Genomic DNA, 14,644 nt, shown 5'->3' with positions numbered 1-14,644 from the left:
CACAGTGTAATATCAGCTGAAGCAGTGAAGACCTTGAAGTTTTGGATAAGTGTAGGCATATGGGAGTGAAGTTCAGTAAGGATGATAGTGGGAAAAGCTTAAGCTGGGTGTACAGTCTTACAAGGGGAAAAAACTGAAGTGCACTGAATGAAGTGTGTTCAAGAAGTTTGTATGACAGTGTATTTTTTGTAACTCAGATGTATAGATATAATACCCTTGTTTGTAAAGGTCAAGATTAGAAAAAATAAGAGAAGCTGATATGGAAGACTCATATATTACGGCTGGGGTTAGATGGAGAGATAATAGTACAGAATGAAGATGTAAGATGGATATGTGCTTTAAAACATTAGGCAGAAGTTGTAGATAGAAACATAAGGCACAAGCATTAGATAGAAACACTCATTAGGAACATTAAGTAGGAGCCTCTGCAAACACTGTGCTAGAGTTCCCTTCTGCCAGTGGCCTGTTAAGGATGAGGCATTAAAGCCTGAGAAGCAGCAATGGAGTTCTTTAGCTATGGGTACTCTGTTGCTGTGGCCACCCCTTTGAGGGAGTTCCAATTGGAACAGATGTCAGAGATATTGACAGGTAGACAGAAGAAAAAATTAGAAAAGTGCACTGATGAAAACCTTCTATGAAGGTACAGGAGAGTTATGCCATGAGAAAAGTTATTGGGCAAGAGATCTTTCAGATAATTTTACAAAAATAATATGTAATGGAAAACAATGGAACCATTTTGGGTGAAGGTCTGAATAAAGATTCTCATTTCATATACATCAATTTTGTGGGTGTAAAAGATTAAAAGACACCTATGAAAATTCATGTTTCATTATAACCCGCTGGACATCAGTTGAGGATATATATGAGTGACATAATTGATTGAAGGCACCTGATCCCCACCATGTACAAAGGAAAGGAGCTATAAACAAGAGACTGATAGACATGAAAAAAAATGGAGATCTGAGAAGGACATCTGCTGAAAAGAATCCAAAGAAAGGCGTGTGAATGAAAGTCCTTTAAAAGGGTATGATTATGCAGAAAGTATCACAGACAAGAACCTGGTCAAGATGTAATGTCAAGGGTAAAAGAAAATGGGGATTTCAGAAGCAATAAAGAGATGCAGTGAAAAATGGGAATGATTTTTGATCTGGTGCAATGGAATCATTATTTGTGTAAAGACGGAGGTGTTAATGAAGACTTTCATCTTGTGCTGAGGGAATCTTACCAAGCAAAGTGAAAATGAATGAATTGCTTCCATTTGTGTGGAAGTCCACATTTCATATAGGCACAATGCACATGGATTGAGGATATAAATGAGTGAATCATACGATTACATGCACTTGATCCACTCCAAGTAAATGGGAACAAAGATAAAGATATTTAGATACATGTATAGCTCCAATGACAATGAGAATTCATCCAACTTGTATTCTGAAAACTAAGTTTGTTTCTTACACTCATCTGACTTTAATGACCTTTAAAATATTAAGCACACACTTTTATCCAACACCTCACCATTAAAAGTGCACAAAGTAGTAAATATTATTTTTAATTGCACCATTTACCCAGGCAAAAGCAAAAAAGTATAGCATATGATCCACTTAGACCTTTGAGGCTCTAAAAACTGATCTTAACCGAAAGTCCAAAGGTGATAACCAATTAATCCTACTTCTTTTTATCAGTAATAAAACTAACAGAGGTATAAGTTTGTTGAGTATTCCTGGTAAATTATATGGGAGGGTACTGATTGAGAGGGTGAAGGCATGTACAGAGCATCAGATTGGGGAAGAGCAGTGTGGTTTCAGAAGTGGTAGAGGATGTGTGGATCAGGTGTTTGCTTTGAAGAATGTATGTGAGAAATACTTAGAAAAGCAAATGGATTTGTATGTAGCATTTATGGATCTGGAGAAGGCATATGATAGAGTTGATAGAGATGCTCTGTGGAAGGTATTAAGAATATATGGTGTGGGAGGAAAGTTGTTAGAAGCAGTGAAAAGTTTTTATCGAGGATGTAAGGCATGTGTACGTGTAGGAAGAGAGGAAAGTGATTGGTTCTCAGTGAATGTAGGTTTGCGGCAGGGGTGTGTGATGTTTCCATGGTTGTTTAATTTGTTTATGGATGGGGTTGTTAGGGAGGTAAATGCAAGAGTTTTGGAAAGAGGGGCAAGTATGAAGTCTGTTGGGGATGAGAGAGCTTGGGAAGTGAGTCATTTCTTGTTCGCTGATGATACAGCGCTGGTGGCTGATTCATGTGAGAAACTGCAGAAGCTGGTGACTGAGTTTGGTAAAGTGTGTGGAAGAAGAAAGTTAAGAGTAAATGTGAATAAGAGCAAGGTTATTAGGTATAGTAGGGTTGAGGGTCAAGTCAATTGGGAGGTGAGTTTGAATGGAGAAAAACTGGAGGAAGTGAAGTGTTTTAGATATCTGGGAGTGGATCTGGCAGCGGATGGAACCATGGAAGCGGAAGTGGATCATAGGGTGGGGGAGGGGGCGAAAATTCTGGGGGCCTTGAAGAATGTGTGGAAGTCGAGAACATTATCTCGGAAAGCAAAAATGGGTATGTTTGAAGGAATAGTGGTTCCAACAATGTTGTATGGTTGCGAGGCGTGGGCTATGGATAGAGTTGTGCGCAGGAGGATGGATGTGCTGGAAATGAGATGTTTGAGGACAATGTGTGGTGTGAGGTGGTTTGATCGAGTGAGTAACGTAAGGGTAAGAGAGATGTGTGGAAATAAAAAGAGCGTGGTTGAGAGAGCAGAAGAGGGTGTTTTGAAGTGGTTTGGGCACATGGAGAGGATGAGTGAGGAAAGATTGACCAAGAGGATATATGTGTCGGAGGTGGAGGGAACGAGAAGAGGGAGACCAAATTGGAGGTGGAAAGATGGAGTGAAAAAAATTTTGTGTGATCGGGGCCTGAACATGCAGGAGGGTGAAAGGAGGGCAAGGAATAGAGTGAATTGGAGCGATGTGGTATACCGGGGTTGACGTGCTGTAAGTGGATTGAATCAAGGCATGTGAAGCGTCTGGGGTAAACCATGGAAAGCTGTGTAGGTACGTATATTTGCGTGTGTGGACGTATGTATATACATGTGTATGGGGTGGGTTGGGCCATTTCTTTCGTCTGTTTCCTTGCGCTACCTCGCAAACGCGGGAGACAGCGACGAGGTATAAAAAAAAAAAAAAAAAAAAACTAACATAACTAACAACATTCAATATAAAGATATCATTTCGTTTTCTTGGTTAGTTCACTGAATTGTCTTACAACTAGGTTCCTATTTACTATTAACTGAATGGAAACAATCAGGGATAAACTTGCCTGTAGTACTCTACCCACCAAACCCAAGTCCTCTCACTGGCAAGGTAAATTTTCAAGAGGATCTCATGAAAAACAGAGCTGTACTGGGTCTCACTTACTGGTGGAGCATACTGAGGACCCCACAGCTGTTGCATCTGCTGCTCTAAACGTCTGATCTCTTGGCGATGCTCTTCTAACTTTCGCTCTTCCTCTTCACGATCTCTTCTTAGAACTGCTGCCTCCTGCATTATCCTTCCTGAAGACTGAAAATGAGAATCTGATATGAAACACAGCATCATCCACTTACATCTTGTAAGTAAATTCTTTACAGGGTAAATAACCTATATTTATAAACATATAAAAATGAAAGTTATTAGAGACTTTTAAGTATTATAAGTGACATAAGAATGCATCTGGAAAACATGAAATTTGTTTTTAAAAGCCTGCATATCAACTGTATATTTTTTTCATACCTGTTCACTGTTTCTGCAAAAATACAGTTCTATTAATGTCAACCATATGAACGACCATATACTGCTAAGTCTGTGATGTATTTAAGCACATTAGCATTAAACAATGCCATAAATTGAACAAATATATCTTTTATCTATTTTGCTTTCTCGCTGTCTCCCGCGTTAGCGAGGTAGCGCAAAGAAACAGACGAAAGAATGGACCAACCCACCCAAATACACATGTATGTACATACACGTCCACACACGCAAATATACATACCTATACATCTCAACGTATACATATATATACACACACAGCCATAAACATATATACGCATATATATATATCATAGTCTACCTTTATTCATTCCCATCGTCACCCCGCCACGCATGATATAAAAACCCACTCCTGCCGCATGTGCACGGGGTGGCGCTAGGAAAAGACAACAAAGGCCAAATTCATTAACACTCAGTCTCTAGCTGTCATGTAATAATGCACCGAAACCACAGCTCCCTTTCCACATCCAGGCCCCACAGAACTTTCCATGGTTTACCCCAGACGCTTCACACACCCTGGTTCAATCCATTGAAAGCACGTCGACCCCGGTATACCACATTGTTCCAATTCACTCTATTCCTTGCACGCCTTTCACCCTCCTGCATGTTCAGGCCCAGGTCACTCAAAATCTTTTTCACTCCATCTTTCCACCTCCAATTATGTCTCCCACTTCTACTCATTCCCTCCACCTCTGACACATATATCCTCTTGGTCAATCTTTCCTCACTCATTCTCTCCACGTGACCAAACCATTTCAAAACACCCTCTTCTGCTCTCTCAACCACACTCTTTCTATTACCACACATCTCTCTTACCCAATTATTACCTACTCGATCAAACCACCTCACACCACACATTGTCCTCAAACATCTCATTTCCAGCACATCCACCCTCCTCCGCACAACTCTAACTATAGCCCATGCCTCGCAACCATTTAACATTGTTGGAACCACTATTCCTTCAAACATACCCATTTTTGCTTTCCGAGATAATGTTCTCGACTTCCACACATTCTTCAACGCTCCCAGAACTTTCGCGCCCTCCCCTACTCTATATTTCACTTCTGCTTCCATGGTTCCATCCGCTGCCAAATCCACTACCAGATATTTAAAACACTTCACTTCCTCCAGCTTTTCTCCATTCAAACTTACCCCCCAGTTGACTTGTCCCACAACCCTACTGTACCTAATAACCTTGCTCTTATTCACATTTACTCTCAGCTTTCTTCTTTCACACACTTTACCAAACTCAATCACCAGCTTTTGCAGTTTCTCACATGAATCAGCCACCAGCGCTGTATCATCAGCGAACGACAACTGACTTACTTCCCAAGCATTCCCATCCTCAACAGACTGCATACTTGCCCCTCTTTCCAAAACTTATGCATTCACCTCTCTAATAACCCCATCCATAAACAAATTAAACAAGAATGGAGACATCATTTGGACGAGTTTTGCAGGAAAACAGTGCAAATGACTGGGAGATGTATAAAAGAAATAGGCGGGAGGTCAAGAGAAAGGTGCAAGAGATGAAAAAGAGGGCAAATGGGAGTTGGGGTGAAAGAGTATCATTAAATTTTAGGGAGAATAAAAAGATGCATAAGACAAGAGAACTAATGGGAACATCAGTGAAGGGGACTAATGGGGAGGTGATAACAAGTAGTGGTGATGTAAGAAGGAGATGGAGTGAGTATTTTGAAGGTTTGTTGAATGTGTTAGATGATAGAGATAGAGTGGCAAATATAGGGTATTTTGAACGAGGTGGCGTGCGAAGTGAGAGGGTTAGGGAGAATGATTTGCAAACAGAGAAGAGGAAGTAAAAGCTTTAGGGAAGATGAAAGCCAGCAAGGCAGCGGGTTTGGATGGTACTACAGTGGATTAATTAAAAAATGGGGTGACTGTGTTGTTGACTGGTTGGTAAGGATATTTAATGTATGTATGACTCATGGTGAGATGCCTGAGGATTGGCAGAATGCATGCATAATGCCATTGTACAAAGGCAAAGGGGATAAAGGTGAGAGCTCAAATTACAGAGGTATAAGTTTGTTGAGTATTCCTGGGAAATTATATGGGAGGGTATTGATTGAGAGGGTGAAGGCATGCACAGAGCAACAGATTGGGGAAGAGCAGTGTGGTTTCAGAAGTGGTAGAGGATGTGTGGATCAGATGTTTGCTTTGAAGAATGTATGTGAGAAATACTTAGAAAAGCAAATGGATTTGTATGTAATATTTATGGATCTGGAGAAGGCATATGATAGAGTTGATAGAGATGCTCTGTGGAAGGTATTAAAAATACATGGTGTGCGAGGCAAGTTGTTAAAGCAATGAAAAGTTTTTATTGAGGATGTAAGGCATGTGTACAAGTAGGAAGAGAGAAAAGTGATTGGTACTCAGTGAATGTAGGCTTGCGGCAGGGGTGTGTGATGTCTCCATGGTTGTTTACTATGTTTATGGATGGGGTTATTAGGGAGGTGAATGAAAGAGTTTTGGAGAGAGGTGCAAGTATTCAGTCTGTGGTGGATGAGAGAGCTTGGGAAGTGAGTCATTTGTTGTTCTCTGATGATACAGCAGTGGTGGCTGATTCTGGTGAGAAACTGCAAAAGTTGGTGACTGAGTTTGGTAAAGTGTGTGAAAGAAAGCTGAGAGTAAATGTGAATAAGAGCAAGGTTATTAGGTACAGTAGGGTTGAGGGACAAGTCAACTGGGAGGTATGTTTGAATGGAGAAAAACTGGAGGAAGTGAAGTGTTTTACATATCTGGGAGTGGATTTGGCAGCGGATGGAACCATGGAAGCGAAAGTGAGTCACACAGTGCGGGTGGGGATGAAAGTTCTAGGAGCGTTGAAAAAGGTGTGGAAGGCGAGAAAATGATCTCTGAAAGCAAAAATGGGTATGTCTGAAGGAAAAGTGGGTCCAACAATGATATAAGGTTGCAAGGCGTGGGCTATAGATAGGGTTGTGCGGAGGAGGGTGGATGTGTTGGAAATGAGATGATTAAGGACAATATGTGGTGTATGGTGGTTTGATCGAGTAAGTAATGAAAGGTTAAGAGAGATGCGTGAAATAAAAAGAGTGTGGTTGAGATAGCAGAAGAGGGTGTTTTGAAATGGTTTGGTCATATGGAGAAAATGAGTGAGGAAAGATTGACAAAGAGGACATATGTGTCAGAGGTGGAGGGAACGAAAAGTGGGAGACCAAATTGGAGGTGGAAGGATGGAGTGAAAAAGATTTTGAGCGATCGGGGCCTGAACATGCAGGGAGGTGAAAGGTGTGCAAGGAATAGAGTGAATTGGAACGATGTGGTATACCGGGGTTGACGTGCTGTCAATGGACTGAACCAGGGCATGTGATGCTTCTGGGGTAAACCATGGAAAGTTTTGTGGGGCCTGGATGTGAAAAGGAAGTTGTGGTTTTGGTGCATTATACTTGACAGGCAGAGACTGAGTATGAACGAATGTGGCCTTTGTTGTCTTTTCCAAGTGCTATCTCATGTGCATGCCGGGGGAGGGGGTTGTCATTTCATGTGTGGCAGAGTGGCGACGGGAATGAATATAAGCAGCAAGCATGAATTATGTACGTGTGTATATATGTATATATCTGTATATATATATATATATATATAAATATATATATATATATATATATATATATTATATATATATATATATATATATATATATATATATATATATATATATATATATATATTATATATATATATATATATTATGTCTGTATATATATATATATATATATATATATATATATATATATATATATATATATATATATATATATATTTTTTTTGCTTTGTCGCTGTCTCCCGCGTTTGCGAGGTAGCGCAAGGAAACAGACGAAAGAAATGGCCCAACCCACCCCATACACATGTATATACATACGTCCACACACGCAAAATATACATACCTACACAGCTTTCCATGGCTTACCCCAGACGCTTCACATGCCCTGATTCAATCCACTGACAGCACGTCAACCCCGGTATACCACATCGCTCCAATTCACTCTATTCCTTGCCCTCCTTTCACCCTCCTGCATGTTCAGGCCCCGATCACACAAAATCTTTTTCACTCCATCTTTCTACCTCCAATTTGGTCTCCCTCTTCTCCTCGTTCCCTCCACCTCCGACACATACATCCTCTTGGTCAATCTTTCCTCACTCATTCTCTCCATGTGCCCAAACCATTTCAAAACACCCTCTTCTGCTCTCTCAACCACGCTCTTTTTATTTCCACACATCTCTCTTACCCTTACGTTACTTACTCGATCAAACCACCTCACACCACACACTGTCCTCAAACATCTCATTTCCAGCACATCCATCCTCCTGCGCACAACTCTATCCATAGCCCACGCCTCGCAACCATACAACATTGTTGGAACCACTATTCCTTCAAACATACCCATTTTTGCTTTCCAAGATAATATATATATATATATATATATATATATATATATATATATATATATATATATTATTTTTTATTATACTTTGTCGCTGTCTCCCGCGTTTGCGAGGTAGCGCAAGGAAACAGACGAAAGAAATGGCCCAACCCCCCCCCCATACACATGTATATACATACGTCCACACACGCAAATATACATACCTACACAGCTTTCCATGGTTTACCCCAGACGCTTCACATGCCTTGATTCAATCCACTGACAGCACGTCAACCCCGGTATACCACATCGCTCCAATTCACTCTATTCCTTGCCCTCCTTTCACCCTCCTGCATGTTCAGGCCCTGATCACACAAAATCTTTTTCACTCCATCTTTCCACCTCCAATTTGGTCTCCCTCTTCTCCTCATTCCCTCCACCTCCGACACATATATCCTCTTGGTCAATCTTTCCTCACTCATTCTCTCCATGTGCCCAAACCACTGCAAAACACCCTCTTCTGCTCTCTCAACCACGCTCTTTTTATTTCCACACATCTCTCTTACCCTTACGTTACTCACTCGATCAAACCACCTCACACCACACATTGTCCTCAAACATCTCATTTCCAGCACATCCATCCTCCTGCGCACAACTCTATCCATAGCCCACGCCTCTCAACCATACAACATTGTTGGAACCACTATTCCTTCAAACATACCCATTTTTGCTTTCCGAGATAATGTTCTCGACTTCCACACATTCTTCAAGGCCCCCAGAATTTTCGCCCCCTCCCCCACCCTATGATCCACTTCCGCTTCCATGGTTCCATCCGCTGCCAGATCCACTCCCAGATATCTAAAACACTTCACTTCCTCCAGTTTTTCCCTGGGGATGGGGAGAAAGAATACTTCCCACGTATTCCCTGCATGTCGTAGAAGGCGACTAAAAGGGAAGGGAGCGGAGGGCTGGAAATCCTCCCCTCTCGTTTTTTTTTTTTTTTCCCAAAAGAAGGAACAGAGAAGGGGGCCAGGTGACGGTATTCCCTAAAAGGCCCAGTCCTCAGTTCTTAACGCTACCTCGCTAATGCGGGAAATGGCGAATAGTATGAAAGAAAAAATATATATATATATACATATGTATGTATACGTTGAAATTTATAGGTATGTATATATTCATGTGTGGATGTGTATGTATATACATGTGTATGTGGGTGGGTTGGCCAAAGTACAATAAATTCATTTAATTTCATTTATTTTGCTTTGTCACTGTCTCCGGCATTAGCGAGGTAGCGCAAGGAAACAGACGAAAGAATGGCCCAACCCACCCACATACACATGTATATACATACACGTCCACACATGCAAATATACACAGCTATACATCTCAACGTATATATATATATATACACACGCAGACATATACATCACTCAAAATCTTTTTCACTCCATGTTTCCACCTCTAATTTGGTCTCCCTGGGGATAGGGGAGAAAGAATACCTCCCACGCATTCCTCATGTGTCGTAGAAGGCGACTAAAGGGGATGGTAGCGGGGAGCTGGAAACCCTCCCCTCCTTGTATTTTAACTTTCTAAAAGGGGAAACAGAAGAAAGAGTCACGCGGGGAGTGCTCATCCTCCTCGAAGGCTCAGATTGGGGTGTCTAAATGTGTGTGGATGTAACCAAGATGAGAAAAAAGGAGAGATAGGTAGTATGTTGAGGAAAGGAACCTGGATGTTTTGGCTCTGAGTGAAGCGAAGCTCAAGGGTAAGAGGGTAGAGTGGTTTGGGAATGTCTTGGGAGTAAAGTCAGGGGTTAGTGAGAGGACAAGAGCAAGGGAAGGAGTAGCACTACTCCTGAAACAGGAGTAGTGGGAGTATGTGGTAGAGTGTAAAAATGTAAACTCCAGATTGATATGGGCAAAACTGAAAGTGGATGGAGAGAGATGGGTGATTATTGGTGCATATGCACCTGGGCATGAGAAGAAAAATCATGAGAGGCAAATGTTTTAGGGGCAGCTGAGTGAGTGTGTTAGTAGTTTTGATGCACGAGACCAAGTTATAGTGATGGGTGATTTGAATGAAAAGGTGAGCAATGGGACAGTTGAGGGAATAACTGGTGTACATGGGGTGTTCAGTGATGTAAATGGAAATGGTCAAGAGCTTGTAGATTTATGTGCTGAAAAAGGAATGGTGATTGGGAACACCTGGTTTAAAAATAGAGATATACATGACTATATGTATGTAAGTAGGAGAGATGGCCAGAGAGCGTTAATGGATTGCGTGTTAATTGACAGGCGCTCGAAAGAGTTAATGTGCTGAAAGGTCCAACTGCAACTGTACTCAGGAGAGACTGAGTACAGAATGGAAAAAAGTGAGAACAAAGGAAGTAAGGGGAGTGGGGGAGGAATGGGAAGTATTTAAGGAAGCAGTGATGGCTTGCACAAAAGATGCTTGTGGCATGAGAAGCGTGGGAGGTGGGCAGATTAGAAAGGTTAGTGAGTGGTAGAATGAAGAAGTAAGATTATTAGTGAAAGTGAAGAGAGAGGCAGGAGGTCAAGAGAAAGGTGCAAGAGGTGAAAAAGGGGGCAAATGAGAGTTGGGGTGAGAGAGTATCATTAAATCTTAGGGAGAATAAAAAGATGTTTTGGAAGGAGGTAAATAAAAAGCGTAAGAGAAGGGAACTAATGGGAACTTCAGTGTAGGGGGGTAATGGGAGGTGAGAACAAGTAGTGGTGATGTGAGAAGGAGATGGAGTGAGTATTTTGAAGGTTTGTTGAATGTGTTTGAGGATAAGTGGGAGATATAGGATGTTTTGGTTGAGGTGGTGTGCAAAGTGAGAGGGTTAAGGAGAATCATTTGGTAAAGAGAGAAGAGGTAGTAAAAGCTTTGTGGAAGATGAAAGCCAGCAAGGCAATGGGTTAAGACAGTATTGCAGTGGAATTTATTAAAAAAGGGGGTGACTGTATTGTTGACTGGTTGGTAAGGTTATTTAATGTATGTATGGCTCATGGTGAGGTGCCTGAGGATTGGAGGAATGTTTGCATAGTGCCATTGTACAGAGGCAAGGGGATAAAAGTGAGTGCTCAAATTACAGAGGTATAAGTTTGTTGAGTATTCCTGGTAAATTATATGGGAGGGTATTGATTGAGAGGGTGAAGGCATGTACAGAGCATCAGATTGGGGAAGAGCAGTGTGGTTTCAGAAGTGGTAGAGGATGTTTGGATCAGGTGTTTGCTTTGAAGAATGTATGTGAGAAATACTTAGAAAAGCAAATGAATCTGTATGTAGCATTTATGGATCTGGAGAAGGCATATGATAGAGTTGATGGAGATGCTCTGTGGAAGGTATCAAGAATATATGGTGTGGGGGCAAGTTGTTAGAAGCAGTGAAAAGTTTTTATTGGGGATGTAAGGCATGTGTACATGTAGGAAGAGAGGAAAGTGATTGGTTCTCAGTGAATGTCGGTTTGTGGCAGGGACGCCTGATGTCTCCATGGTTGTTCAATTTGTTTATGGATGGGGTTGTTAGAGAGGTGAATGCAAGAGTTTTGGAGAGAGGGGCAAGTATGCAGTCCGTTGTGGATCAGAGGGCTTGGGAAGCGTCAGATGTTGTTCGCTGATGATACAGCACTGGTGGCTGATTTAGGTGAGAAAATGGAGAAGCTGGTGACTGAGTGTGGTAAAGTGTGTGAAAGAAGAAAGCTGAGAGTAAATGTAATAAGAGCAAGGTTATTAGGTACAGTAGGGTTGGGGGACAAGTCACTTGGGAGCTAAGTTTGAATGGAGAAAAATAGGAGGAAGTGAAGTGTTTTAGATATCTGGGAATGGATTTGGCAGCGGATGGAACCATGGAAGCAGAAGTGATTCACAGGGTGGGGGAGGGGGCGAAAGTTCTGGGAGCGATGAAAAATGTGTGGAAGGCGAGAACATTATCTCGGAAAGCGAAAATGGGTTTGTTTGAAGGAATAGTGGTTCCAACAATGATATATGGTTGGAGGCGTGGGCTATAGATAGAGTTGTGTGGAGGAAGGTGGATGTGTTGGAAATGAGATGTTTGAGGACAATATGTGGTGTGAGGTGGTTTGATAGAGTAAGTAATGAAAGGGTATGAGAGATGTGTGGTAATAAAAAGAGCATACTTGAGAGAGCATTAGAGGGTGTATTGAAGTGGTTTGGTCAAATGGAGAAAATGAATGAGGAAAGACTGACAAAGAGGATATATGTGTCAAAGGGGGAGGGAAGGAGGAGAAGTGGCAGACCATATTGGAGGTGGAAGGAAGCAGTGATAAAGATTTTGAGCGATCGGGGCCTGAATATGCAGGAGGGTGCAAGGAACAGAGTAAACTGGAACAATGTCGTATACTGGGGTCAACGTGCTGTCAATGGATTGAGCCAGGGCATGTGAAGTGTCTGGGGTAAAACATGGAAAGTTTTGTGGGGCCTGGATGTGGAAAGGGAGCTGTGGTTTGAGTGCATTATACATGACAGCTAGAGACTGAGTGTGAATGAATGTGGCCTTTGTTGTCTTTTCCTAGCGCTACCTCGCGCACATGTGGGGGGGAGGGGGTTGTCATTTCATGTGTGGCAGGTTGGTGACAGGAATGAATAAAGACAGCAAGTATGAACTATGTAATGTGTATGCATGTCTATGTCTATGTATGTATATAGTGATGGTTATAGTTATAGTGATGGGTGATTTGAATGCAAAGGTGAGTAATGTGGCAGTTGAGGGAATAATTGGTGTACATGGGGAGTTCAACGTTGTAAATGGAAATGATGAAGAGCTTGTAGATTTGTGTGCTGAAAAAGGATTGGTGATTGGGCATACCTGGTTTAAAAAGAGAGATATACATAAGTATACGTATGTAAGTAGGAGAGATAGCCAGAGAGCGTTACTGGATTACGTGTTAGTTGATAGGCACGTGAAAGACAGACTTTTGGATGTTAATGTGCTGAGAGGTGCAACTGGAGGGATGTCTGATCATTACCTTGTGGAGGTGAAGGTGAAGATTTGTAGAGGTTTTCAGAAAAGAAGGGAGAATGTTGGGGTGAAGAGAGTGGTGACAGTAAATGAGCTTGGGAAGGAGATTTGTGTGAGGAAGTACCAAGAGAGGCTGAGTGCAGAATGAAAAAGGTGAGAGCAAGTGACATAAGGGGAGTGGGGGAGGAATGGGATGTATTTAGGGAAGCAGGGATGGCCTGTGCAAAAGATGCTTGCGGCATGAGAAGAGTGGGAGGTGGGCAGATTAGAATGGGCAGTGAGTGGTGGGATGAAGAAGCAAGTTTATCAGTGAAAGAGAAGAGGCATTTGGACGGTTTTTGCAGGGAAATAGTGCAAATGACTGGGAGATGTATAAAAGAAAGAGGCAGGAGGTCAAGAAAAAGGTGCAAGGTGAAAAAGAGGGCAAATGAGAGTTGGGGTGAGAGAGTATCACTAAATTCTAGGGAGAATAAAAAGATGTTTTGGAAAGAGGTAAATAAATAGCTTAAGACAAGAAAACAAACAGGAAAATTGGTGAAGGGGGCTAATGGGGAGGTAATAACAAGTAGTAATGATGTGAGAAGGAGATGGAGTGAGTATTCTGAAGGTTTGTTGAATGTGTTAGATGATAGAGTGGCAGACATAGGGTGTTTTGGTCGAGGTGGTGTGCGAAGTGAGAGGGTTAGGGAGAATGATTTGGTAAACAGAGAAGAGGTAGTAAAAGCTTTGCGGAAGATGAAAGCTGACAAGACAATGGGTTTGGACAGTACTGCAGTGGAATCTATTAAAAAAGGGGGTGACTGTGTTGTTGACTGGTTGGTAAGGATACCTAATGTATTTATGACTCATGGTGAGGTGCCTGAGGATTGGCAGAATGCTCGCAAAGTGCCATTGTACAAAGGCAAAGGGGATAAAGGCGAGTGCTCAAATTACAGGGGTATAAGTTTGTTGAGTATTCCTAGGAAATTATATGGGAGGGTATTAATTGAGAGGGTGAAACCATGTACAGAGCATCAGATTGGGGAAGAGCAGTGTGGTTTCAGAAGTGGTAGGGGATGTGTGGATCAGGTGTTTGCTTTGAAGAATGTATGTGAGAAATACTTACAAAAGCAAATGGATTTGTATATAGCATTTCTGGATCTGGAGAAAGAATATGATAGAGTTGATAAAGATGCTCTTTAGAAGGTATTAAGAATATATGGTGTGGGAGGCAAGTTGCTACAAGCAGTGAAAAGTTCTTATCGAGGATGTAAGGCATGTATATGAGTAGGAAGAGAGGAAAGTGATTGATTCTCATTGAATGTCGGTTTGTGGCAGGGGTGTGTGATGTCTCCATGATTGTTTAATCTTTTTATGGATGGGGTTGTTAGAGAGATGATTGCATGCAAGAGTTTTGGAGAGAGAGGCAAGTATGCAGTATGTTGCGGATGAGAGAGCTTGGGAAGTGAGTCAGTTGTTGT

The 14,644-nt window shown here is 41.8% G+C and overlaps 1 protein-coding gene across 13 annotated transcripts in view; it reads right to left on the bottom strand.

Annotated features, from left to right (window-relative positions):
* Positions 1-14,644, bottom strand: part of LOC139755506 (trichoplein keratin filament-binding protein-like) — a 650,577-nt gene that overhangs the window by 22,142 nt on the left and 613,791 nt on the right. For all 13 annotated transcript variants that reach the window (XM_071673867.1, XM_071673871.1, XM_071673864.1 and 10 more), the window contains one exon: positions 3,415-3,558. In XM_071673867.1, coding sequence (XP_071529968.1) covers positions 3,415-3,558 — 144 coding nt within the window. The remainder of the gene's footprint in view (positions 1-3,414; positions 3,559-14,644) is intronic.

Source organism: Panulirus ornatus, chromosome 19, assembly GCF_036320965.1.
Source record: "Panulirus ornatus isolate Po-2019 chromosome 19, ASM3632096v1, whole genome shotgun sequence".
Taxonomy (NCBI): domain Eukaryota; kingdom Metazoa; phylum Arthropoda; class Malacostraca; order Decapoda; family Palinuridae; genus Panulirus; species Panulirus ornatus.
The sequence above is the reverse complement of the archived record's forward strand: the minus strand, read 5'-3'. Positions and strand labels throughout refer to the sequence as shown.